We start from the raw sequence: 27409 nt of genomic DNA, 5'->3' as shown, positions 1-27409 counted from the left end.
TGCCCACCTAACCCCTTCTGAGCACCTCCTGGGACAGAAGCTAAATAGGGCAGGGCCCTGTATTCAGGGGATTCAGGTGTTAACAGAGCCTGCCTTGGTTCTGAGTACTCTGGGAGGAAGTGGCTATGCCATGGCTGGCTGCCAGTTATTTCTGCCTTGGACATCAACCAGGAGCCCCTGGGTCCCGTTTCCTTGTGTTATCAGCTGTGTGAATGTAGGCAAGTCACTTAGCCTCTCTGAGCCTTGTAAGGCAAGATTCCACATCTGTAAAAGAAGGCTAAGGATAATTTTTTTTACTCCACAGGAATAAATGGGGTATTAAAGTACTTCGAATAACTCAGACATCTAAAGACTAATCTAAAATAAAAAAGTGTACTTAAACATAAGACACAAAAGAAGAAAGAACTAGCAAGCAGTGAACAAGTACCAGATGTTATAACGGTCACTGCCATTGTCATGACCACAATCCCCTTATCCAAGGGGACTTTCTAAGACTCCCAGGGGGTGCCTGAAGCCGCGGGCAGGGCCTCCCGTAGACTGTGCTTTCCCGCTCATACCTGTGATAGAGTCTGACTTACAAATTGGGCAAGTGAGAGATTGACAAGAGATAACAAAATAAAGACTAATAGTAATATACTGTAATACAGGTTTAAAAAAACTACGGATCGTTTACTTTTGGAATTTTCCATTTAATTTTTGGACTGTGGTCAACTGCAGGTGGCTGAAACTGCTGGTCGTGAGGGATGGTCGTGGGGGACTGCCGTGTGTTCTCCTGGCAGGGATCTCCTTGGGTCCCATCTCTCCTGGCTTGGGTCCCCCTCCTGAGGCACAGGTGACCCTAGGGGACCTGTGCTTCTCCACTACTGTTGTAACCCGGGAGGGCAGCCGGGCAGGGCAGGCAGAGTCTCAGGTTCTGACTGCATCCGGGGCACACTCTGACCTTTCCATCTTCTTTTTATTATATAATTTTAAAAACATTGGTGCATTATAATCACACACAACCGAGAGCGTCACTGTAGCGTACCTGTACACGCTCAGAACATGACTTGCTCCATCTCATTATCTGGTACCTCTCCTTCTCTGGGTGGTATCCCTTCTGCCACTGTCTCTCCCGCCTTGTTCTCCTCCTGGGATCCAGAGCCTGGCAGGTGGCAGGCGAGTGTCCTACCACTAAGCTACATCCCCTGCCCGTCCTCTTTTCCACTTTGAAACAGGGTCTCCCTAAGTCACGGAGGCTGGCCTTGAACTTGGTATCCTCCTGCCTCAGCCTCCTGAGGAGCTGGGATTATAGGCATGCCACACCACATCGGGCTTCCGCTTCCATATTCTTTCTGTACCCCATTTGCCGGACCTTGGAAACCCAGTTCCTGCGCCGATTGAGTGACAGGCCCATCAGGATGCTTCCCGCTTCCTCCCCGACTTCTGCAAGAGTCCACCAGGAGGCGAACCTGGAGCATGGCAGCGGCTGAGAACCAGCGACTCAGGTGGAATTCCCCCCGTGGCCGCCAGAGGGCGCACTGCGCACGGAGTCCTCGTCTCCTCCCCACTTCCCCGTGGAGAGCCTCTGCGGGCCAGCCCCTCTCCCACGCTGCCACCCCTGTCCCCACCCTCCAGCCCCGCGCTGTACCTTGGGCTCCTGCCGTGCTCCTTCCATAGACTCCCTCTGCCTTGAAACTTGCTTCTTTCCTGCTAAACCCACATTTAATAACATCAGAATTATGAACCTAAGTGGTCTGGCTGGGGAATCTGTGCTTGGCGCACACACACACACACACACGCACGCACACACACACACACACACACACACGCACACACGCACACACACACACACGCGCGCGCACACACACACACGCGCGCGCACACACACGCACACACGCACACACGCGCGCGCGCGCACACACACACACGCGCACACACACACAGAGTCATCTCTGGTCATCCGTGGGCCGTTGGCTCAAGGACCCCTCATGACTGACGTCCTTCCTCTATAAGGACATAGCATTTGCAGAGGACCCACATCTCCAGACTCCACGGGATACCGTGTCGATGGGTGTCAATAGTCACACTATGGTTTGGGAATAACAACAAACAAATAAAGCTCTGAACATACTTGGAACAAATATGATTTTGTTTTCTTTCCAAAAATGAAAAGATGAAATTGAAGAGTTGAAAAATCAAGAAAAAAAACCCCCGTTTTCTTTCCAGGAGCTTTTGGTCTGAGGTTGGTTGAGCCCTGGGGTGTGGCAGCTGTATGTGTGTGTGTGAGCTCTGAGGCTCATTGAAGGTCTGACCTTGAACAAGTGCCTCAGACTCAGGCTGCTTGTGTCCTGGTCTGTAAGGTGGGGACACGGGGGCTGTGGTGGGCATGTGATGAGCTCACCTCCATCCTGGCTTCAGACAGCCAGCTACTTTCTCAACGTTCGTAGTGTTTTGCTTTGCTCCTGGAGATTGAACCCAGGGCTGCTAACTAACACTGAGCCACATCCCAGCCCTTTTTATTTTTTATTTTGAGATAGGGTCTGGCTGAGTTGTTCAGGGACTCGCTATGTTGCTGAGGCTGGCCTTGAACTTGAGATCCTCCTGCCTCAGCCTCCTAAGCGGCTGGGAATACAGACATGCACCACGGTGCCCAGCACTTCCTGGGATTGTTAAGGTCACCTCAGTCCACAAGTAGCCATTAAAACACTGGGGAATAAAAGCCGCTGTTCATCTGACCCTCCAGAGGTCGACCGCCATGAAGCCGTGAGACCAACTCTTCTCCCAGGAAGGACTCATTTCATTCTGAAATTTAAACAGTCTGGGTATTTTTGTGCCCCCAGATCTCTGATGGTTTGGGGTTTAAAAGAAATGCTGTGCTTTTGTTTCTTTTAACTTAACCACCTTGTTCTCCTTGTTAGGTTGAGCTCCTTGATCTCTCGGGCCTTTCGACCTGAAGTGGCTGTAGATGTCCAGTAAGCAGTCGCTGAGTGAATCCGTGTGATCTAGACTGTGATCTCTACTCACGGGAGCCTGACGTCGCCCAGCTTCCGACGGAGAACTTAATATCTTTTCTGATCTCTGTTTCATAACCGATTCAGCTACAGGACCTAACCGTTTTCCCACTTGTTTTGCTACATGTACTCAATATTTTCTGACATCTCGGGTCAGAGGAAAAACGTGCGGAGATGGAGCCCTCTTCCTGTGTCCATTCCCCGGCCCCCGGCCTTCTGCCTAATCACTGGGCCAAGAGAGGGAAGGAGGGATCCAGAAACAGCCATCTTGTTGCCACAGTTTGGTCAACTTGCCTGCTTTGGGCTGAATTTCCCATCAGTAAACATTTTCTCTTTCCCTGCGGGCTCCGTCTGGAGACTCGTTTGGTCAACGGGGACAGGCCTAGGGCCTAGGTGGAGGCTGAAAGGACACCCCATTTCACTCTCTTCATCCTGATCTCCAGAAATGCCCCAAGGTGACACTTTGGATGGCCGGCTCTAAATCCTGTTATGTGCAGGGAACATTTTATGGTACACAGAGACTCCAGGACCAGGGACGGTGGCCCCAAAGGCACTGGCTCTTGCCCAAGGACAGCACTGCTCTGAAAAACCTTGCTTTAGTCGGTCGATGCATTTTTTTTTTAAGACTTGGAAAACAATCTCTGACGAAGCCGGTGTAGAGGATGAATCATCCTGCAAAACTGCTGCACAAGAGCATGCATTTATGTGGCACCGCGGATTTGCCTGGGTCATGTGAGCAAACAGAGACTCTCACTCATGATGGGGAGGTAAAAGGAGCAGCTCCAACTTCTTAGGGACCTTGTGGAACACTCTCCGCTACATAGAATTACAAGAGAAAGAGGTGCCTGGCGTAGACGCTCTCTGGGCCCAGATGAAGGGTTGCTTAGCAACAAAAAATTCAAGTACCGTTAAAATCCTTAGAATGCACCATTTTTTTCCTCGCCAATCTCACGGATGACCATAGTTTTGCCACTTCAAGTTTTCAAACTTCGGGACAGTTCAACACCGATGCTCTTCACTGTTAACTTGCCCACTTGCCTAACTGAAGGGGGACATTAACAGAAGGTGGACCACCAACCTCACCAAGGCTGAAGAAGACCGTCACCGTGTGTGGCCCCGTTCTCCGTCCTTCCCCAGGCTCCTGACATGCCCCTTCTTCTCGTAACCTCTCTTCCTAGACATCATTTTTTTTTTTTTTTTTTTAGTATTTGGATCTGGAATGTTCCTGAAAGGCCCGTGTTGAGGCACGGACACTTAGTTTGGTGCTTTTGGGACGTGGTGGAATAGTAAGAGGTGAAACGTAGAGGGAGGAAATGAATCATTGGGCGTGGGTCCTGGAACAGCACTTGGGACCCAGACTCCTTCCTGTCTCTCCCTTTCCTTCCCATGGCCACAAAGTGAGCAGTTTCCTCTGCCACGTGCTCCCGCCATGACCCTGTGCTTTGCTACAGGCCCAAAGAAAACAGCATCCAGTGATGATGGGCTGATATCTCTGAAGCCATGAGCTGAAATACAACTTTCCTCTTTTTAGGTTGATTTTCTCAGGTGTTTTGTCACAGTGCTGGAGAACAGACTGATACAGTACTAGAGGTGATATATTTAAGCTTGAAGGAGAATCAAGCAGAATTTTGTCACCCAGATTTGAGGAACCATCCAATGCTCAAATATATTTCTGCATCCCCTGGGTGACAGAGGAAACCTACTGGATTCAGACATATTAATTAGCTGAACGTTTTATAATCTTTAGAAACCTTTTCAAAAAAGAAATGATCTAGTTGTGCCTTCTTTTGAAAACACTGCTTGCACCCGCATGTTACCTGAGTGGACTGTTATCCTCAGTAGGAGAAGGTGTTATCTTCATGGAGATCTATTTTCAGTCTTTAGTCTTTTAAGTTTCTGCCCCCCTTCCTTCAGTTCTGTTTTCTAGGCTTCCTTTTCTGACTTTGATCAAGTTCCAAGGTGTGGACGGCACCATGAGCTTCACAGAGTGGATGTGAGCCGTCTGCTATGAGCTGATGGGAGGCTGACTTGGGCAAGGGCAGTTACTAGGGGAAGGCACCCGCTCTACCTGGATGGTTTCCACCTGCAGCAGATACCACCCGCAGTGGTGGGGGAGGGCCAGGGGTCAGGCCTCCCGGGAACTCTTGATCAACAACACCTGGGAATCGGTGGTGGCCACGGCTCCCTCATCCCCCAGGAGGAAGCGCTCTGAGGGATGTAGAGTCCCCCATGGGCCTGCACCCAGAGGCCTCAGACGCCCTTCTTGGCCGACGCTGCTCCTCCTCCTCCTCAGTGCTGATGGCGGAACCGGTGCCCACACGCGCTGGGTGAGCTCCGCCCCTGAGCCCCTCCCGAGTCCCCAGACAGTGCCCTGGGCCTTGGCACATTGCCCCTCCAGTCCCTCTCTCCCCCGCCTACTGGAACGCTGTGGAGTCACCCAGACAATGACCCACGTGCCCTTGAGCCCTTGTTTCTAGTGTTCCTTGGGGATCACAGCCTGGGAACCTGGGAGGTTAAATCGTCTTCCCCTGAGGACGTCTGAAGAGTCCTTGGGTCTCTCTCTGAGAAGTGATGCAGTCACCACGAGACTGCAGGATGGAGGTCACAGCTCCCCACTCCCAGAGGGGTCCCCCGTGTCGACAGGGCTTCCAGAAGTGTGACGTCAGCTTTAGAGAACTCGCGTGGGCCACGGGATGCCCAGATGTTTGCCCAGACGTTCTGCATAAAGTCTCAGCGTGTGTGTGTATGGGTATGTGTGTGTGTGTGTGTGTGTATGGGTGTGTACATGGGTGGTATGGGGGTGTGTGGGGGAGTATGAGTATGTTGTGGGGGTATGTGTGTGTGTGTATGTATGGGTGTGTGTGTATAGGTGTGTGTGTATGTGTGTGTGTATGACTGTGTGTGTGGATGTGTGTATGACTGTGTGTGTGTGGGTGTGTGTATGACTGTGTGTGTGGATGTGTGTATGACTGTGTGTGTGTGGGTGTGTGTGTGGGTGTGTGTATGGCTGTGTGTGTGTATGTGTGTATGACTGTGTGTGTGTGGGTGTGTGTGTGTGTTATGGGTGTGTATGAGTGTGGGTGTATATGTGTGTATTGTTGTGTGTGTGTGTGTGTGTGGGTGTATGTATATGGCTCTGTGTGTGTGTATGATTCTGTGTGTGGATGTGTGTATGACTGTGTGTGTATGGGTCTGTGTGTGGGTGTGTATGTGAGTGTATGTATATGGCTCTGTGTGTGTGAGTGTATGTATATGGCTCTGTGTGTGTGTATGACTGTGTTTGTGGGTGTGTGTATGACTGTGTGTGTGTGGGTGTGTGTATGACTGTGTGTGTGTATGACTGTGTGTGTGTGGGTGTGTTTATGACTGTGTGTGTGTATGACTGTGTGTGTGTATGTGTGTATGACTGTGTGTGTGTGGGTGTGTGTATGACTGTTTTTTTTTGTGTGTGTATGACTGTGTGTGTGGCTGTGTGTGTGGGTGTGTGTATGGCTGTGTGTGTGTATGTGTGTGTATATTGCTGTGTGTGTGTATGACTGTGTGTGTATGGGTATGTGTGTGTGTTATGGGTGTGTATGAGTGTGGGTGTATATGTGTGTATTGTTGTGTGTGTGGGTGTGTGTGTGGGTGTATGTATATGGCTCTGTGTGTGTGTATGACTGTGTGTGTGTATGTGTGTATGACTGTGTGTGTGTGGGTGTGTGTATGACTGTTTTTTTTTTGTGTGTGTATGACTGTGTGTGTGGCTGTGTGTGTGGGTGTGTGTATGGCTGTGTGTGTGTATGTGTGTGTATATTGCTGTGTGTGTGTATGACTGTGTGTGTATGGGTATGTGTGTGTGTTATGGGTGTGTATGAGTGTGGGTGTATATGTGTGTATTGTTGTGTGTGTGGGTGTATGTATATGGCTCTGTGTGTGTATGACTGTGTGTGTGTGGGTGTGTGTATGACTGTGTGTGTGGATGTGTGTATGACTGTGTGTGTGTGGGTGTGTGTGTGGGTGTGTGTATGGCTGTGTGTGTGTATGTGTGTATGACTGTGTGTGTGTGGGTGTGTGTATGTGTGTATGACTGTGTGTGTATGGGTATGTGTGTGTGTTATGGGTGTGTATGAGTGTGGGTGTATATGTGTGTATTGTTGTGTGTGTGTGTGTGTGTGGGTGTATGTATATGGCTCTGTGTGTGTGTATGATTCTGTGTGTGGATGTGTGTATGACTGTGTGTGTATGGGTCTGTGTGTGGGTGTGTATGTGAGTGTATGTATATGGCTCTGTGTGTGTGAGTGTATGTATATGGCTCTGTGTGTGTGTATGACTGTGTTTGTGGGTGTGTGTATGACTGTGTGTGTGTGGGTGTGTGTATGACTGTGTGTGTGTATGACTGTGTGTGTGTGGGTGTGTTTATGACTGTGTGTGTGTATGACTGTGTGTGTGTATGTGTGTATGACTGTGTGTGTGGGTGTGTGTATGACTGTTTTTTTTGTGTGTGTGTATGACTGTGTGTGTGGCTGTGTGTGTGGGTGTGTGTATGGCTGTGTGTGTGTATGTGTGTGTATATTGCTGTGTGTGTGTATGACTGTGTGTGTATGGGTATGTGTGTGTGTTATGGGTGTGTATGAGTGTGGGTGTATATGTGTGTATTGTTGTGTGTGTGGGTGTGTGTGTGGGTGTATGTATATGGCTCTGTGTGTGTGTATGACTGTGTGTGTGTATGTGTGTATGACTGTGTGTGTGTGGGTGTGTGTATGACTGTGTGTGTGTATGACTGTGTGTGTGTGGGTGTGTTTATGACTGTGTGTGTGTATGACTGTGTGTGTGTATGTGTGTATGACTGTGTGTGTGGGTGTGTGTATGACTGTTTTTTTTGTGTGTGTGTATGACTGTGTGTGTGGCTGTGTGTGTGGGTGTGTGTATGGCTGTGTGTGTGTATGTGTGTGTATATTGCTGTGTGTGTGTATGACTGTGTGTGTATGGGTATGTGTGTGTGTTATGGGTGTGTATGAGTGTGGGTGTATATGTGTGTATTGTTGTGTGTGTGTGTGTGTGTGTGTGTATGGGTGTGTACATGGGTGGTATGGGGGTGTGTGGGGGAGTATGAGTATGTTGTGGGGGTATGTGTGTGTGTGTATGTATGGGTGTGTGTGTATAGGTGTGTGTGTATGTGTGTGTGTATGACTGTGTGTGTGGATGTGTGTATGACTGTGTGTGTGTGGGTGTGTGTATGACTGTGTGTGTGGATGTGTGTATGACTGTGTGTGTGTGGGTGTGTGTGTGGGTGTGTGTATGGCTGTGTGTGTGTGGGTGTGTGTATGTGTGTATGACTGTGTGTGTATGGGTATGTGTGTGTGTTATGGGTGTGTATGAGTGTGGGTGTATATGTGTGTATTGTTGTGTGTGTGTGTGTGTGTGGGTGTATGTATATGGCTCTGTGTGTGTGTATGATTCTGTGTGTGGATGTGTGTATGACTGTGTGTGTATGGGTCTGTGTGTGGGTGTGTATGTGAGTGTATGTATATGGCTCTGTGTGTGTGAGTGTATGTATATGGCTCTGTGTGTGTGTATGACTGTGTTTGTGGGTGTGTGTATGACTGTGTGTGTGTGGGTGTGTGTATGACTGTGTGTGTGTATGACTGTGTGTGTGTGGGTGTGTTTATGACTGTGTGTGTGTATGACTGTGTGTGTGTATGTGTGTATGACTGTGTGTGTGTGGGTGTGTGTATGACTGTTTTTTTTTGTGTGTGTATGACTGTGTGTGTGGCTGTGTGTGTGGGTGTGTGTATGGCTGTGTGTGTGTATGTGTGTGTATATTGCTGTGTGTGTGTATGACTGTGTGTGTATGGGTATGTGTGTGTGTTATGGGTGTGTATGAGTGTGGGTGTATATGTGTGTATTGTTGTGTGTGTGGGTGTGTGTGTGGGTGTATGTATATGGCTCTGTGTGTGTGTATGACTGTGTGTGTGTATGTGTGTATGACTGTGTGTGTGTGGGTGTGTGTATGACTGTTTTTTTTTTGTGTGTGTATGACTGTGTGTGTGGCTGTGTGTGTGGGTGTGTGTATGGCTGTGTGTGTGTATGTGTGTGTATATTGCTGTGTGTGTGTATGACTGTGTGTGTATGGGTATGTGTGTGTGTTATGGGTGTGTATGAGTGTGGGTGTATATGTGTGTATTGTTGTGTGTGTGGGTGTATGTATATGGCTCTGTGTGTGTATGACTGTGTGTGTGTGGGTGTGTGTATGACTGTGTGTGTGGATGTGTGTATGACTGTGTGTGTGTGGGTGTGTGTGTGGGTGTGTGTATGGCTGTGTGTGTGTATGTGTGTATGACTGTGTGTGTGTGGGTGTGTGTATGTGTGTATGACTGTGTGTGTATGGGTATGTGTGTGTGTTATGGGTGTGTATGAGTGTGGGTGTATATGTGTGTATTGTTGTGTGTGTGTGTGTGTGTGGGTGTATGTATATGGCTCTGTGTGTGTGTATGATTCTGTGTGTGGATGTGTGTATGACTGTGTGTGTATGGGTCTGTGTGTGGGTGTGTATGTGAGTGTATGTATATGGCTCTGTGTGTGTGAGTGTATGTATATGGCTCTGTGTGTGTGTATGACTGTGTTTGTGGGTGTGTGTATGACTGTGTGTGTGTGGGTGTGTGTATGACTGTGTGTGTGTATGACTGTGTGTGTGTGGGTGTGTTTATGACTGTGTGTGTGTATGACTGTGTGTGTGTATGTGTGTATGACTGTGTGTGTGGGTGTGTGTATGACTGTTTTTTTTGTGTGTGTGTATGACTGTGTGTGTGGCTGTGTGTGTGGGTGTGTGTATGGCTGTGTGTGTGTATGTGTGTGTATATTGCTGTGTGTGTGTATGACTGTGTGTGTATGGGTATGTGTGTGTGTTATGGGTGTGTATGAGTGTGGGTGTATATGTGTGTATTGTTGTGTGTGTGGGTGTATGTATATGGCTCTGTGTGTGTATGACTGTGTGTGTGTGGGTGTGTGTATGACTGTGTTTTTTTTGTGTGTGTGTATGACTGTGTGTGTATGGCTCTGTGTGTGTGTTAATGAGGTGAATGTGGCTGACAGAGTTGGGCAAAGCAGATGTGAGTGGCCCTCACAGTCCACGGAAGGCCCAGGCGGAGTGGGAAGCCTGACCCCCCTGGAGGAGGGCGCCTCCCGCGAGGCTGTTTTGAGCTAGGACCTTGGTCCTTTATGGTCTTTGAACTGGAGCTGGACTGTCTGTTCCCACTGTCCCCAGTCTCAAGCCACCCAGCTTTCAGCCGGGGACTCACACCACGGCTTCTCCTGGGTCTCAGGCCTGGGCACTTGGCCTGGAGCCATGCATCAGCTCTGCAGCAGGCCAAGGGCAAATCTCGGGACTCTTCAGCCTCCATAATGACACGATCCAACTCCTTATTTTATTTTATTTTTGTACCAGGGATTGAATCAGGGACACTCGGCCCACTGAGCCCCATCCCCAGCCCTATTTTGTATTTTATTTGGAGACAGGGTCTCACTGAGTTGCTGAGGGCCTTGCTTCTGCTGAGGCTGGCTTTGAATCTGCAATCCTCCTGCCTTAGCCTCCCAAACTGCTGGGATGACAGGTGGGTGCCATTTAATCCAGCTCCTATTCCTTGTGATCGATTCTGGTGTGTTCCAGCTGCAAGGGTGACCCTGTGTGGTGCCTCAGACACACCCCTACCTACACCCCTACAGATTTATGATAGGAGGTTGGTTCAGGCAGTGCGTACATACATGCACTTCACACACACACACACACACACACACACACACACACACACACATTTTTATTTCTGTTCCTCGGGAGAATTCTGACCAACATTGGAACTGAGAGATGGGTTGGTGCTGCTGTGGCTGGTGCCCAGCAATGTGGAAGTGGCTTTGGAGCGGGGTCATGTCTGACGGCTGGAAGGGCTCCGAGAGGTCCATTCAACCTCCCTGGCCGTGAACCTGAAGGCTGGTAGGCCACGGGCGCTGAAGGCCATCCTGAGGAACTCTCAGACAGAAATGAGGGATACGCCTTGGATACTGGAGGAAAGGAGTCCCGATCATAAGTGGAAAGGAACCCAGCGGGACTTCTCCTAGTGCCTTTGGAAGGTAGAACTCGAGGGAGGTGACGTGGATATTCTGCTGGGGAGATTTCTAAGCCAAAAGTTGGAGGAGTGGCCTGTGAGGTCCAACGTGAAAGGAGAGAGGTGGACAGAAGAAGGAATTGTTAAGGGAAAGGAGCTAGAACCTGAAGATCTGGGGAGTTCACAGCCTTTCCATATTGAAAAAAAAAAAATGAGTCCATCTCAGTGGCCCCCGCCTGTCATCCCAGTGTCTGAGGAGGCTGAGGCAGGAGGGTCTCAAGTTCAAGGCCAGCCTCAGCCACAGCGAGGTCCTAAGCAGCTCAGTGAGACCCTGTCTCTAAATAAAACACAACATGGGGCTGGGGTGGGGCTCAGGGGTCGAGGGCCCTGAGTTCAATCCCTGATACCTCCCACCCCCGGAAAGAGGAACATTGCTTCGTAGGGCCTGCCTGAACCACCTTGTGATAGCGAGACGGCGGGCTCTTCGAGGACTTCTGCGGCCTTCTTAGCAGATGCAGGAGCAGAGATGCCATCACAGCGTCTCTAGACAGGACGGAGGGGAGGAGGGCTGTCCAGCCTTCCCGGACTCCCGGGACCACAGACCTCTCCAGCCGTGGACGTGAGCTGTTCTTTAAGGAAGGGGAAGAGTGACCTCAGAGGAGACCGGGAGTCCATCAGAGCTGTCCCACCACAGGCCCGTGGCCAAGGCTGCTTCCTCCTCTGTTCCCAGGGGATGCATCTCCAGTCGGCCAGGCTCAGGGAGGGCAGGTGGGACAGCCCTGAGGAATCTGAAGGGCTGCTCCTGAGGCTCACGAGCTCATTTGTCAGTGCCTGAGGACCTGGTCCCCTTCTTTCTGGGTTCTCCCCTGGAGTGGGAGCGCCTGACCTCCGCCTGGGGCACCGTTGTGTTTTGGAAGCTCCTGAAGGTGACAGGTGAGTTTCACAGATGGAGGTTCACAGGTCACAGGTTCACAGGTCAAGGTTCACAGGTCACAGGTCAAGGTTCACAGGTCAAGGTTCACAGGTCACAGGTTCACAGGTCACAGGTTCACAGACCGGGAGAGATTCTGCCTCGGGAAGAGTCACACCTACAGCCTTACCCATTTCCGATTTCAGTGATGTTGAGGTGGGACTTTGGGTGTCGGACTTCAGAGTGGATGTGGGGATGGGCTCACTCTTTGGGACTCTTGGGGGTGGAACAAGTGTATTTTGCGTTCGAGAATGACATGGATTGCTGGTGGGGCCAGGGAAGAACGCTATGGATCGAATTGTGTCTCTTCAAAATCTGCAGGTTGAAAGCCTAGCCTCCGTGGAGACTGTGGGTCCTTGGTAGGTAATTAAGGTTCAAGAGGCTCAGAGGGTGGGACCCGAGTCTGATATGACTGTGACCTTTTTGGGGGTGGTACCGGGGATTGAACTCAGGGGCCCTCCACACTGAGCCCCACCCCCAGCCCTATTCTGTATTTAGAGACAGGGTCTCACTGAGCTGCTTAGGGCCTTGCTGTTGTTGAAGCTGGCTTTGAACTCACGATCCTCCTGCCTCAGCCTCTGGAGTGGCCAGGATGGCAGGCGTGGGCCACCCTGCTGGCTGACTGTGGCCCTTGAAGAGAGGGAGCTGTTTACTTTCTCTTTCCGCGTCCCCTCTGCTGAGCCGAGACCCTGCGGGACCGCCATCTACAAGCCTGAGGAGCCCCTCCAGGAGCTGAACTGTCCGGCAGGCTGACTGTGGACTTCTAAGCCTCTAGAACTTTGAACACAAATCTGTTGGAGTAGCCCCGGATCTTTGGTTAGGACAGCCTGAGCCTGGGGGTGTGGGGGGTGAGGGGTGCATGTCTGATGCTGGGAGACCCCTGACAACTGTCCTGCTCCAGACATTCCTTTAGCGATCCCAGGACCATTCCAGAGTGGGACAGTCCTGTCCTGGCCTTAAAAACACCAGCCGGTGTTACGCCACCTGGATCCCCAGAAACTGGAAATATCCCCCACCATGCCATCCCGGGGCTCTGGTACAGAAATCCCAGAGCTCTTGTTTTTTTTCACTTGTTTTATTAGCATCAATATATACAAAGTGGAAAATGACTTCATCTCATTATTCTAGCTTACAAAGTTGGTTTCGATTTTTTTATTCTGTTTGATGATAAAATGAAAATGAAAATCTCCCGGGAGAAAGCCCACCTCTGAGGGTCCCAAACACTCTCAACAGCTGACCTCAAGTGACCCCATGTCTCCTCAAGGACATAGGAAGGTCAGGCCCTTTGACTGTGTCCCCCATGGAAACACTGTCTGAGCCCAAGGCTCCTGTCTCTGCCTAAACCTACCCCATCCCCCTCCCAAAGTGCCCCCCTTTTATCACCATCCCGAAGTCACCGCCACTGCTCTCCCTTTTGGGCTGCTTGGCAGTCTTTAGAGCCATGGGCCTGACGCTCTGTAAGCTCTCCAAGGAGCTGACTTCAAAGGGTCCCACTTGTAACACATCATGGCATCAAGGAAAGACGGAGGCTCGTCGGAATGCTTGTGTCGGTTCAATAATCCTATCAAAAAACCAAAACCCAACACCGGGAAAGGTCTGCTGTAAGCTGCAGAGGGCGGAGGGTGGGCATTTGAAAGCACAGGGTATTAGCGGCCAGAGACAGGGACGGCCTGCACGGATCAGCTGGTCATCGATGCCGCCACGTGCATCCGCAGAAGCTGGCGGGCTCCGTCAACGTGTGGCCCCACTGGGAAGAAGCCTCAGTGGGTCCTCGAGTTTCCCAAGAGCGTACCCTGGTCAGAAGTATTTAATCCCAATGGGTTTTTAGTTTTGATCTTATAAAAACAGACGTAGGCGAACGGCGAATGAGCGGCCTGGTGCGCATTTGGCACCGTGAGTGACGTCTCCCCCCACAGGACAGGGACACGTTCACATGTTTCCAAAAGAGAAAAAAGAAGACATCAACCTGTCTTTTTGGTCGTGCTGGACATGGTGGAGCTCACAGGACCCACCTCTGGGCTAAGCTAAGAGGAACTGGGGACCTGGTGACAGAGGCTGAACGAATCCAGGGCAAAGACATTGGCCTTCTGGACGGAAAGGGTCAGCGTCTTCTCTACCCTCCAACAGCCAAGAGGAGACCTGCCTGCTCCCGGGGCAGGAGCAGCCTAGAAGTTTATAGGTAGTCCATCTTTACAGAAGGCGGATGTCCAGCTCTGGCCCAGCCGTGGTCTGCTCTGAAGTCAGTCAGCCCGTTCTTTACTGCCGGGTCCCGGGGCTCAGGTTAGAATAAGCATCAGATCGAAAGACGAGCAAGGACTGGACTCTGCCTCTTTAAAAAGGGGACACCAGTTGTATTGCTGTCTTTCTCCAAAGGGGACACTGCTCACTACAAGTCTGGATGGTCTCCTGGGGGTCTTTCGCAGTCAGGGTGGGCCCTGGGCTTGGGCAGGGGCTGTGGTCTCTCGCAGGCGTCCACTGTGGGGAGCACCTAGGCAGGATTCTCTTCTGGCAGAAGGAAAACCTTGCCACCTCCGATCCCCACCCTGTCCCCCTGGATGAAGGTCTGGGCTCCTGCTGGGGGAGGACCAGCCCGCTCAGACCCGGCTCCCGTCCCCCTCCGGACGTCTCCAAAGCAACTGTCCAAAGATGGACTCCCAGCTGTTCTCTGTGGGGCGCGGCAGCCGGGAAGGACTTTTTCTTTCCTTGTTTGAAAACCAGCAGATTTAAGAGAGCATGGGAGGGCGTCAAAGCCACCGAGCCGCGGGCTGCCTGTCGGAGTCACATGATCACCGCCTGGTGCCCAGGAGCTGGCTGCTTCTGGGTGGTTCCTTCCGGGCTGCAGCACAAAGACCGGATTCGACTCAGTGGCACGACCTGAACGTCCTCCTCCCGTCCTCCTGGACGTCCAGATGGGTCCGGGCCGAAGTCGTCCTTCCCTCTGTGCACTTGGCCCTGGCTCCTGTTCCCACGCTCCAGGCCCCTCCACCCTGCGGCGATACTTAAGAGCCAGCGCGTCCTCCAGGTAGCTCCTTCTGTCCTTCGCAGAGCTATGCAGTCCGCCCTCTCCCGTTTCAAAGGCCGAGATGCTGCAGCACCCCCACAAGAGAAGCGCTCCCCCTGGATTTCCAGCTGCCCGCCCCCCCCCCCCCCCCCTGCAGACTCTGCCTGTCCTCCTGAGCCCGTGGATTTATTATCACAGCCTGAGACTGGCCCTGCCAAACAAGGTGATCGATTCTGGCACTTGTAGTGTAAATGACCTGCTCTTTTATCATTGAAGGAGTGTCAAAGGAAAGGACATTTTATTAACTCAGTTCCCTCGCTCAATCTTCCCCTCACCCAGTGTTTCATTGGGGCTCTCAAATCTCACGTCTTCTCTGAAAATTTTCCTCCGTCATTTATCACCTTTCTAGAAAGAAAACATTTTCTTATTTTGCCAGTGCCCAGTAAGGCCAGGGTGGCACAAGAGGATACTTAGGTGACATCTTTATTTTATTTTTTTGGTGCCAGGGATTGAACTCGGGATCTTGGACCACTGAGCCCCACCCCAGCCCTATTTTGCATTTAGAGACAGGGTCTCACTGAGTTGCTTAGGGCCTCCCTGTGGCTGAGGCTGGCTTTGAACTCACGATCCTCCTGCCTTAGCCTCCCCTGAGCTGCTGGGATGGCAGGCGTGGGCCGCTGTGCCTGGCTTAGGGGACATCTTTGCTGCCTTCCGAAGGCCCGTGGGAGGCAGGTGATGAGGGCGAGAGCATTAGAAGCTGGTAAGATGGGAAGAGACGAGCAAACCCAGAATGGGTGTCAGCCCCGTGCTAAAGTCCAAGGCGAGGTAACCCAAGGAGAAAGACCCTTTTTGGACTGATCTTGGGACTTGGGTTTGGAGCCCACCTCTGTGGGCGTGGGTGTCCGAGACGCATGCAGTCCGATGCAGCCGTAGCATTTTTGATTGGGGGGGGTTACTTTTCCTTCTTCTGCTGCCCTTGGCCGCCCTGCAAACCTCCCACCGGACTTCAGGGTCGAGCCGGTCACTTGAACTCGGCTGCAGCTGCGAGACCTGGAACCACACCTATTTCAATTTTAAATATAATAAATACAGTGAAGAAAACAGTAAATCTCCAATGAAGAGTCTAAAGAAAAGACAGCGGGCGCGTGGGGGGAGGGGCTTCCATCAAATGCCACGTGGTCTCTGGATGGGCCACTCCGGGGGGGCGCGGCTGAGGCGACGTCCGCAGGCTCCCTTCTCAGGTGCGGCTCCTTCAGATAGAAACCTCGTACTCTCTGGTCTCCTGCAAGAGGGAGAGAGCGGCACAGGTTTGAGAAGCCCTGGGTGGGAGAGTGAGACCTGATGGTGCCAGTTCTTAGGAATTCCTGTGTCCGTGCCCTTGACCTCGTGACCCCCACTTGCTTCTTGGGAAGGATCATCAGCCCAAGGCCCGCAGCAGGCGCGCGGACTGTGCTGTGTGCGTCTGCTCGTGTCTCCTCCTCTGCCCTTACCGGGGACGGGGCATGTCCCGGAGGCCTCTGGACCCCACTGGCTGATAAAGGACATGGGCAGCAGAATGAGCCCCGCAGAGGACAAGCAGCCCCTCCTAGGGTCGCCAGCCAGCTGGGACCAGCCTGAAACCCTGCTGAGCAAATCCATGTTGGTGGCTTTGAGCCACCGAGTTGGGGGTGGTTTTCTGCTGAGTATCCTGTTCGCTCCACAGGTCGGCGATACACCCTGCTCATCCATATGCGGGATCCAGTCTCTAAAACGCCGTGTCCAGGGTGGCGTCAGTCTCAAAAGCTTCTTCCCAGCAGAGGAAGCAAACAGGAAGGTGCGAGGGAGCCTTCAGCTTTGCCCCCTGCACCTCAGACGGAGCACTGATCTCCAGGGGGTACAAAGGCCTCAAGAAACTTCACACCCCACACCAAATAACCCCACCCAGAAATGGGCCAAGGAACTGAACAGGCACCTCACAGAAGAAGAAATACAACCGGTCAACATGGAAGCCACACTCCACGTCTGTCTGATGTGTCAGAACACACTCTACTGTCGTGTGTAACCAACCAGAGCAAATAAGAAAATCATCAACACCTAAAAACCAGTCAACTAAAGTGCCACTGGCACGGGCCTGGCCTTTCTCTGGGATCTGGAAGAAGATGCAGAGGGTCCAAATCAGCCTCTGCCCCTTCTTGGTGGGATGGGGATGTGCCCATCTGGGATGGCTGCAGCCTGGGGTAGCAACCAAGTCAATCTCTCCAATGTTCATGGAGCGTGCGGAGCGGATCCCAGGCCCCGGTGAGGAGCAGGGGGCTGGAAGTCACAGGCTCAGCTTGGCAGTGGTCACGGCGTTGGTGGAAGCCTCTGGTCCCTGCTGGGCCCACACTAGTGAACACCACATCTACACTTGGGGCAGGATCTAAGGTGGCCCCCACTGTGCCCACCTGGTGGTGTTCGTGCCCCTGTGTGGTCCCCTTCTCTGCCGGTGGGTGGTCTTCCCTCCTGTGTTGACAGTGGGCAGGACTGTGACTCCGTCGTGGTAGGAGGGACACTCCTGCTGTGAGCTGCTGGAGGGGAGCCCTCCCCCCATGCCTGTCCCTCCCCAGGCCTCTCTTTGGCTCTGGTCACTTGCAGACAGAGCTGGTCAGCTCAGCAGGGGACTTGGCGGGAACGGGACAAGGCCACTGGATGTGCCTCTGCCAGTTTCAGGTGCGGGGACAGGAGGCGGGAAGGACGAGCAACTCACCCCGGTCTCATAAATGGGGTTGTCAAACTCGGTCTCCACGGTGATCTGGCTGTAGGGGTGGGAGTACATGAGAGGCAGGCGGAGGCTCGAGTAATAGCGGCACCTGCGGAGGAGACGGCGGTCACTTCTCTCCCGCGGAGACCCAGACACGGAACAGCTGGCGCCCCTCTGCGACTGACAAGGGGTGTGTGGAAACCGCCTCTCCCAGGTGGCTCACCTTAGCTGTCATTTATTTGTCTGCAGTCTCCCCCCATCCCCACCTTGAGCTCCGCTTGGGTGGGCACGGTGCACCTTAGACGCTGGCTCGCTGCGTGGCTGCCTCGGGGCCTTTGCACGTGCCGCTCTCTCTGCCTGCATCCGCCCCTCCCACAGACCGGCTGGTCTGCTCCTGATCACACCCTCAAATTCTTGGTCAAGTGCCCTCTCAGTGGGGCCTCTGCTGCCGACTCCTTAAAAACCATCTCGACCCCAGAGCCCTTTTCTCCCTTCCCAGTTCCTCTTCTGTCCCAACGCACTGCATGCTTCTCTGATGCGCTCCGCCTGCTGTCCCCCTCGCCCGCTCGCCGAGGACCCTGATCCCAGAAGGCAAAGACTCTGCTTTGTGCCGCCCAGAGGCTGCCTGGCACAGACTAGGCGCGCCCCGGCTTGATGACTGGACCACGTGCGGGGGAATATCTTCCCTCTCCACCAAGTGCAGGTAGCGGCCACCAGCACCAGGGACAATGGCTGGTCCCGATCTGATGACCACTGTGTCATTGTGGAATAAGCGAGCGAGCGAGTGGATGGTGGGAAGGGTGAGTCAGTGCACCGCGGTGGTACTGTCCATGTCCCCTAAGTCCCTGAGTTCTCTGGTGTCAGGGATGGTGTCTGTCCCCTTTGCTGCCCATCTGGAGGCTGGGCAGGTGCCCGGGAGGCTATGTCTGCCTCAGGGTTGCACCCGCTCTGCCACCGCAGGTGCCTCTGCCCCCAGCAGCAGGTGGGATGCGGAGCGCCGCCCCTCCCCCTCTTACCTGGTGACGTAGATGTAGGCTCCGCCCAGCAGCAAGGAGATGAGGAGGACCGGGATGAAGATGGCCAGGGCCACGTTCCCGCCTTCCAGCGACGACTCTGCTGCCGCTTCTGCTACTGAACAAGGAAGCCACTGAGGCCCGTCTCACGCCCCCCACCCCGGGTGCCCGCTCTCGGGCGACCCCGTCCTCCCGGTGCTGCGGTCCCCAAGAGGCCGACGCCCCAGAGCCCCAGACCCCGGAGGGCAGAGGCAGACACCAGGGGCCCCGGAGCCCAGGCTCGTTCTGCGGTGGCAGGGCCAGAAGGGCCACCAGAATGGCAGCTGGGATCCCGATCATCTCCGTGCCATTGGGGGCTGGCCACAGGTGCACTTGGGCTAGAATCCGATGCAAGGGAAATCAGAGAAGTGGAAAAAATCCCAGAGGCGATGGACAGGAGGGCAGGCTCCCTGGACAGTCCATGGGGTGCAGAGGAGAGAAAAGATGGGCTGGCTGTGACCCTGGGTTCAACCTCATGTGACAAAAAGACAAAAGCCAAACCCGTGCCCGGGGTCAGCCACGGGGTCTCTCCCGGGAGCTTCCAACCCTGGAGCCAGCCCGGGACCTCGTCACCCCCAGCTGGGGTCCCTGCCAGCACCACTCAGGGACATTTCAGCCCAGGGAGGGTGGGAGCTGCAGGTGGAGGACACCCCGACTGTGAAGACCCTGGGCTTCCTCCAGAACCTCCGCTGCCCATTCCTGGGCCATCCTCTGGGTGTCACCTGGGGGCTCCCACAGCGAGGGTGGTGGCCATGGCAAGGACCAGGGCAGCTCTTTGGGGCATTTCCCAGCACGGCTTGGCGGGGACCCAGGTGGCTTGAGAGCCTAGGCTGCAGGGCCTCTCCGCCTGCTGCACGTCACGTCCAGCAGAGCCGAGCTGTCCTCCAATCTATAACCCATTAACTGCCACTTTACAGGGTCTGAAAAAATCAATCCTAATACAACAAGAAGTGCGCGAGCACAGAACGTTACAAGGTGCTCACCCCCGGGGACTGTCACGGTTCGCTGGCTGGCGAAAGGCAGGCCCGGAGCCCCGCCCGGGAATAACAGCGAGACGTGCCCCTTATTTTCCAGGTGGAGGGACCCACACACCCTCCTCCCGTCCCTTATGGTGGAACCCTGGCTCTGCCTGCTTGGATCAGGATGGGGTCTGTTGCAAGGAACAGCAGCTCATGACACGGCATCCGCAGAGCCCCAGACACTAGGTGACCTCATTATTGTCCCAGAGCAAACGGTGGCTCCAGAAAGAACAGCAGCAGCCGCGTAACTGGTGGAGACATCTACAGAAATGCGACAACAGAGGTTTTCCTAGGGCTGGAGTGGGAGGTGTTTGTACCCAGTTGAACAGAGGCAGAGGAAAGAGAGGGACCGCAAGGGAAAAGGGCCCAGCACCCTGCACGGTTCTCGACATCTGCTCCACATTAACAAAGCTCACTTGGGGATTTGTAATGAAAGGACAGGGAGAGGGAGGGGAGTGTTGGGGAAGAGACAGAATGAAAGGGAGAACAGACCCTGGGTCTGTCCCTGAGCTTCCCCCTCCCTGCCGAGGGCAGGGGGTGCTTGGCTCAGCAGGCAACAGGGCTGACAGGTCATAACGGGGGCTTAGGGCTGGGGTCGCTCAGTGTGGAATTGAATTTAATATCTTTGCCTTGTTATTGTCACGCTGAGAACTGACAATAGGTCCCTCCAGGTTGCGTTCAGGCTAAGTTGCAATTCTAATATTTGCTTTACTTTATACATTTTTTCTATTTTTTTTGGTACTGGGGATTGAACCCCGGGGTGCTTAAGCCACCAGCAGTTTTTTAAACTATTTTATTTAGAGACAGGGTCGGAGTTGCTCAGGGCCTCCCTGTGGCTGAGGCTGGCTTTGAACTCGAGATCCTCTGGCCTCAGCCTCCCGAGCCGCTGGGATGACAGGCGGGCCCCACGGCCCCGGTTCCTGTTTCGGAATCACCTTTGGCAGAGTGAAGGCGGAATCAGTGATCACGTTTGTAAGTATCCGGATAGAGATATTCACAGACCTGCCCCGGTTTTCTGCTATTAGCTTGACGTATTGAGTGTTTTTTTTTTCTTTCTCATACTGGAATTGAACTCACCTTCTAAAGCGTGTTCAAAACTGTCTTGATTAACTGCAAGAGAAATTGGGAGGCATCAGTCAACGTCAGGCAGATTGGCTCTGATTGCATAAAAGGAAACCAAAAAAAATCAGACATGAGAGTCTGCTCTCATCTATCTTGGGCTTCTGCACGCAGGGGAGCACTTCCTTAATTTCCAAGGGAAGACGAGACAGAGCAAAGACATTAGCCCGATAATAGTGATAATGAACAATTACTCCTCGCCCTGTGTCTGGTATTGTGCCAAGAGCTGTCCACACGGTGCCTAAGTTGACCCTTACAGCGGCCCCACTAGGTAGATAACTGCTACGCCACCATCTTACACGAGAGTCGAGTTTCAGAGATGTGCAGTGATTTCTCTGACGTCACACAGCGTCTAAGAGATGGTGGTGTGATTTCAACCTGGACTGCTGGGCTGTCTCTTCCCTGTGCTCTCAACTACGTGGTGAGGGCTCTTGCATGGCTTTCATGAGACGTGGTGAGCTTGAGGCCCTTAGGTGACAGCCAGCGGCCGTTTCCCTGCTTGACATGCTCATCTGAGTCAGCCCAGCCCACCTCCTTTTCATCCCGCGTGTAGGGAGGAGGCTTGGCCAGCCATGGAGACTGCTTCCAGCTGCTTTATTCCTAGAGCACCTGGCGGCCCAGGAGGCGGAGACGGCCCCCACGTGCCCTAGCCTAAAGGAACGTGGGAGCTGAGCCCCCCAATTCTCCATCCAGGGTGCAGCACCCCAGAGGTGAGGGGCTTCAGGGTTCAAGACTGCAGTGGTAGGGGACGGCAGGCCAGCAGAGGCCGCGGGCTGGGTGACAGGCACGTCCTACCGGATCCCGGGACCCCCCGAGGAGGGGTGGGCCAGAGTCCTCATTCCACGGCAGCCCCAAGACCAGCGGAAAAGCTGACTGGTAACTGGCCAGCGCTCTGACTTGGGTGTGTCCCAGCAGCTCACTTGGTTGAAAGCCAGTCCTCATGCCTGTCTCCTGGTGTATTGGGGGTGGCCTTTGGAGATAATTAGGTTAGTTGAGGCCTAGAGGGTGGCCCTCCCTGTGGCATTGTGGCTTTGTGGGAAGAGGAGGAGAGACCGGAGCTGGCACACATCCCTATCTCACCACGGGATGCTCTGGCCAGAGGCTGAGCAGATGTGGTACCAAGCTCACGGACCTCCCAGCATCAGAACCACAAGCCAAATAATAGATTTCTATTCTTAATAAGGTTCCCTGCCTCAGGCCTCTTGTTACAGCAACAGAAAACGGATGAAAACAGGTGGCCTGCTGGATTTCACCAGGGACAGCTGCCCGCCCCTTCAGAGCAGCTTCAGGGCCCCAGGACTCTTCTTTACCTTTACAGACAGGCAGGGGCCCGTTCCAGTGGGATGGCTGTCCCAGGATGCACCGGATGGTCACTTCGCCCATGAGCTCAAAGCCTTCGTAGCACATGAAGGTGAGGGACTCTCCGGGCAGGTAGAGTCGCTTGTACAGGATCTGGTATCCATTTTCAGGCAACCCTGGGTTGTCACATGCCAGGGACTCCTCCGCTGAAACGCAAGCCACGGGGGGCGCTGATGAAACGGTGTGAAACAAAGGTGGGGACACCCACCCCGAGCCCCCAGGGCCCAGCTTCCACCTGGTGGCAGGCCCTCTCCAGTCCACCTCACATTGAACGGTCACTCGTTCCTCAGGCTTATCCTTCTCTCTCCCACCTCTGGGAACAAACTAAGCATGGGCACGGGGTTGTGAGTCTGGATTGAACTCTGGTTCTTTTTCTTATTAGCTGTGTGACCTGCAGCAAGTGGCATAACCTCTCTGATCCTCAGTTTCCTTATCAGCTCAACTGGGAATAATAGTACCCATCTCATAGGGGTTTGGAGGATTAAATGAGATGTAAAGTGCTCGGGATGTTCGCCATTCAGTAAGCAGCAGGTGGCAGTGGTGGGTAATGAAGGGATTATCTTGCTTCTCCTCTTACACCTGACCCACCCACCTAGAGCATCCAGGTCTTGTCTTTCAATACTCAGTCCTCATTGCTCCTCCTCTAGGAAACCTTCCTTCCTCCCTCCACCTAGTCTCCGGTATTAACGATTGATTATGGTATTGATTATTGATTATGGTATTGATTATTGATCATGGTATTGATCATTGATTATACTGTTGATTATCCAGTGAAGTGTCTGCTTCCCTTCCTGGACACGAGTTTGTCACACTGTGTTGGAAGCTCAAGGCTGGGATACAGTAGGAGTTCAATAATGGCCTCAGCTAACAAGCTCCCGCTAGCGCCTGTGTCTGTTCTCTCCAGCTGCAGACACGCGGTCCCGGGTGGCCCGAGAGTTGAGCCTGCAGGTGTCGCCCACCCCAGGCCCAGCAGGGGACGCACTCCTTCTTTACCCCCAGGTGGGTGGACGATCAGCAAACCCGCCCCATGCCTAGGACTACAGGACGTTTCAGTCACAGCAAAATCCCCACAGCATGAGAGTCACCATCTTGGCCACTGAGTGTTGGGGACATTCTCAGTGACGCATGAGCCATCTCCAGAGCTTTCATCCTGCACACCTGGAGCTCTGCATCCGACGACTCCCGGCTCCCCTCCCGGCCCCGGCCCCTCCCTTCCGCTTTCTTCTCTGTGGACTTGACGGCCTCAGGGACTGCAGGGACAAGGTGTCACACGGCAGTTGTCTTTTGGGGACTGGCTTACTTCTCTGAGCGTCATGTCCTCAGGTTCGTCCATTCTGTAGCCCATGTCACAGTTTTCATCTTTTTGGGGGGGTCCTGGGGGCCCTCCACCACTGAGCCCCATCCCCAGCCCTATTTGGGATTTTACTTAACGGCAGGGGCTCACTGAGTTCTTCAGCATCTCACTGTGGCTGAGGCTGCCTTTGAACTCCATCCTCCTGCCTCAGCCTCCCCCGAGCTGCTGGAATGACAGGCGTGCACCACGGTGCCTGGCTGGCCAGGTTCTGTCCTTTTAAAGGCTGAATACCGCTCCGCTCCGTGTGTGGATGGCCCACATGTGGTGTGTCCCCCAGCCTGGGGACCCTGGGTGCTTCCTCTCGGCTCACGTGAACGATGCTGCTGCTGAAAGACCTGTGTGTCCTGCCTTCTTGTATGCACCCACAGTAGACCTGTTGGTCCATGTGGATCCCACTCTTACTCTTCCCGAGGACCTGCCGGATCCACCCCCACGGGGGTCCCATGCTCTACCTCCCCAGCCTGTGCTCCGGGGTCCTGGTCTCTCCACGCCGGATCCTGCGCAGCTCCTCCTTGGCGGGGGCCTTGCTCTGACTCGGGACCTGCCATCTAGCGGCACCTGGCACCTGCCATCACCGATTCGGAAAGATGAGGCGGAAAGGTCTCCCACCAGTGCCTTCGGATCGCCCCTGGTAGCGCCACTCAAGAGAGAAGGTTCTAGAAGTCTCCTGCAGCGTCTGAGTGATTTGTAGGCAATTCCTGGGGTCTCACCCCTGCAGACGCCCGGTGCAGATGGAGCAGGGGCCATTCCCACCCCACCTGATGACCCTGCAGGTTCAGCCCCTCCTCCTCCCACCTCCTGCTCTGCGTCTCCTGGAACCAGTTGCGTTTTGCCTACTGGATGCGCCACCTACCCCTGAGCGTAGCCTGGGGGGCCCCCTCCCTGGCGCGCCCTCTCTCCTCCTATGCACAGGTGACATGGGGGACCCACGCCTAGACAGCCCTGCAGGTCCCCGTCTCCTGTAACATCTCCATCTCTTTAAGGGTGGGTAGGACCCGGACCTGCTTTTAACCCAAAGAACATGTCGGAGGCTCTGGGATATCATTGCACGCCGTGGCTGTGAGACGGTCACTCTGCCTAGGAGGTCCTTTCTACTGTCCTGGGTGAAGCACCTGGCTGTGCAGGTGGCCTCTGGCCAACAGCTTGTAAGGAAGGGAATCCTTCATCCCCAGAGGACGGAGGTGGGGCCCTCCCTGCTCCACCCTTGGGGGAGACCCCAGCCCCAGGGACCGTCCTGTGAGAGATTCCGAACCCCAAGACCTGGTTCAGCCATTCCAGGCTCCTCGTCCCCAGGACCGTAAGATCTCACACGTGCGTTGCTTGAGGCGACTTATTTGGCAAGATGAATCTCAAGGATCCCCTCGAGACCCAGGTCTGTCCACCACGGCACAGATCCCAGCGTCCTTGGAGCTCTGCCCTGTAATGGGCACAGGCCTCCATCTGTCTGTTCCCACAGTCTTTGGCCCTCTCTGCGCCTCTTTCCCGTGTTCACGCCAGGAGTCCCAGGGCCCAGGACAACATCGGCTCACAGCAAGCTCTCATCCGCCCAGTCAGCAGGTGTTTACTGAGCAGCTGTTACTTGCCGCCAGCCCGTGGGGCCGACCAGAGCACGGAGGGGCACAGAGGGACTTAACCCAGGGCCCTGGAACCTGTGGGTGGGAGACGCGCTGTACACAGGCCCGATGGGATCTTCTCCCTGTGACTGTGACCTGCACGCTCACTCTTCAACGTGTGGGATATAAATCCAGTAGTTACGGAGCTTTTGCAAACCAGGATGTTTCACGTGATAACCCAGATCTCTGGCTTCTTCTGAAGCGTCAGGGGATCAGGCGATCCTGGGCACGCACGGCCTCTGGCAGTGGTTGGCTGGGGCTGAGGAGCGGCCCCCTGTTGCCCCCTGTTGATCCTGATGGACACTCAGCCCATCCCCTTCCAAAGGAGGAGTCGACAAACGGGCGGGTGTTGTAACAGCAGTCGTCACCACTAAGGAAGGATTTGGGCTTTGCTCTCCTGGGTGGGTGGGGCTGGGGCCTGCTTGCACCCTGACCTGATAGGTTTTCTTTTCTACTCCGAAGACTGGCGCCACCGGGAGCCAGGAGGTATTTTATTCTCACTCTCAAGATCCAGGATCCTGGGCTGCTGGAGGTGTGTCCGGCATGATACGGAGGATGGGCCCCTCAGGGATTCATGCGCTGATGCAGAATGTATTTCACACACACTGACCGCAGGCCGGGAAGTCCTGTAGAGGGGCTGAGGTCAGAACGCTCCTGTCCTGTGGAGCGCAGGGTCCAATCAATGTGCAAACAATTTGATTAAAAAAGCAAAAGGCTTGTGCTGTTGGCCAGACTCAGGAGACCCTGGTGTCAGCAGGAGACCCCTGGCTTAGCTGGGGGAGTGGCTAAGGGAGGGGAGGCGAGCAAGGGTCAGGATGTTGCAGGTCCTCTTTGGATAAGACTCCTGGGCCTGCAGGGCCTGGCAAGGGGTCAGCAGCCCTGCAGAGTGCACCTGGGCCACGGGTTGTGGGATGGAAGAAAAGTTTTCTTATGGCCTCCCATAGAGTCCTGATACGCCATTTCATAAGCAGGTGGGCTGTGTCCTTTTATACTGAACGACGGCAGGATCGGGCCAGCTCCTGTCCTAATGATTCCCCTACAAATCCTCTGGGAAAACCCCTGAGCCCCAGACCAGCTGGGCTCACTGCTGTATCTTCAGCAGCCTGGCATACAGTAGGTGCCACATCAATGTCTTTTTTTTTTTCTTTTTGGTACCAGGGTTGAACCCGTGGCACATCCCAGTCCTTTTTATTTAGAGAGAGGGTCTCACTAAGTTGCACAGGGCTTTGTTAAGTTGCTGAGGCTGGCCTCAAACTTTCGATCCTCCTGCTTCAGCCTCTCGAGCTGCTGGGATTACAGGTGTGGGCCACTGCGCCCGGCTCCAATCAGTGTTTCTTGAATGATCTTATGTGAACTCAATTCAAGGAGGGTTCTAGAGTAAACGTGCTTCAGATCCAGTGTCCATGACCCACTGGGCAGTATGCACCGCAGTGTTGAGGAGTCAGAGTCCCTGCATGACACTATCAAGTGCATAGATCTATGAAGTCAAGGATTATCTTTCTGGGTTTCTTTTTCAGTCCTACTATGACTCTGCACCTACTATGTGCCAGACCTGCGCTGGGAGCCCGGTGGAGAGTGGGGAGTCGGAGAAGGAAGGTTTCTGTTATCCCAGAACTCAGCCTAATGGAGAAGAGCCAGCAGTCATCATTGCGATCCAGTGTGGTGGCATCTCTGCTGAGGGGCCGGCACAGGGGTGCCTCCTCCTCCTCTTCCTCCCTCTGGGCTGCAGGATGCTTCCTCTTGAGACCCCCGGAGAAGGAGAATCCTGTAGCACCTGCAGTGCGGAGAGTGACCAGCAGGTGGCAGTGTGACCCAGCAGATTTCCAGGCACCTTTCCCTGGAATTCTCTTTCGTGAAGTCACGGAGATTAATGAACACAGCAAATATTTATTGAGCACCTTCTATGTGCCAGGCACTGTTCTTGTCCCAGAGCATGCGATGATGAGCGAGGCAGACATGGCTGCACCTTTATGTAATTTTAACAAAAATTCATTCGCGAATGTATTGTATGAGTTGATCCCGGGTGTGACGAAGGGTGAGTGATCAGTCCTGGATGTGGAGGGGGAAATGGTAGTAGGCCCAGGCGAGGCGAGGCCGTGGGTCCCACGGCTCCCCTGGCTGAGCGCCAGAAT

At 53.8% G+C, this 27409-nt stretch overlaps 1 protein-coding gene across 1 annotated transcript in view; it reads right to left on the bottom strand.

Moving 5' to 3' along the window:
* Positions 1-16294: 16294 nt before the first annotated feature.
* Sez6l (seizure related 6 homolog like) overlaps positions 16295-27409 on the bottom strand; it is a 59030-nt gene continuing 47915 nt past the window's right edge. The window contains exons 13-17 of the mRNA XM_077110105.1: positions 22262-22456; positions 20910-20942; positions 18778-18889; positions 17768-17870; positions 16295-16324 (exon numbers count right to left, since the gene is read on the bottom strand). Of these exons, the coding sequence (XP_076966220.1) occupies positions 16295-16324; positions 17768-17870; positions 18778-18889; positions 20910-20942; positions 22262-22456 (473 nt within the window). The remainder of the gene's footprint in view (positions 16325-17767; positions 17871-18777; positions 18890-20909; positions 20943-22261; positions 22457-27409) is intronic.

The sequence above is a fragment of the Callospermophilus lateralis genome, chromosome 1, assembly GCF_048772815.1.
Source record: "Callospermophilus lateralis isolate mCalLat2 chromosome 1, mCalLat2.hap1, whole genome shotgun sequence".
NCBI classification, from domain to species: domain Eukaryota; kingdom Metazoa; phylum Chordata; class Mammalia; order Rodentia; family Sciuridae; genus Callospermophilus; species Callospermophilus lateralis.
This window is presented reverse-complemented; position numbering and strand designations above follow the sequence as displayed.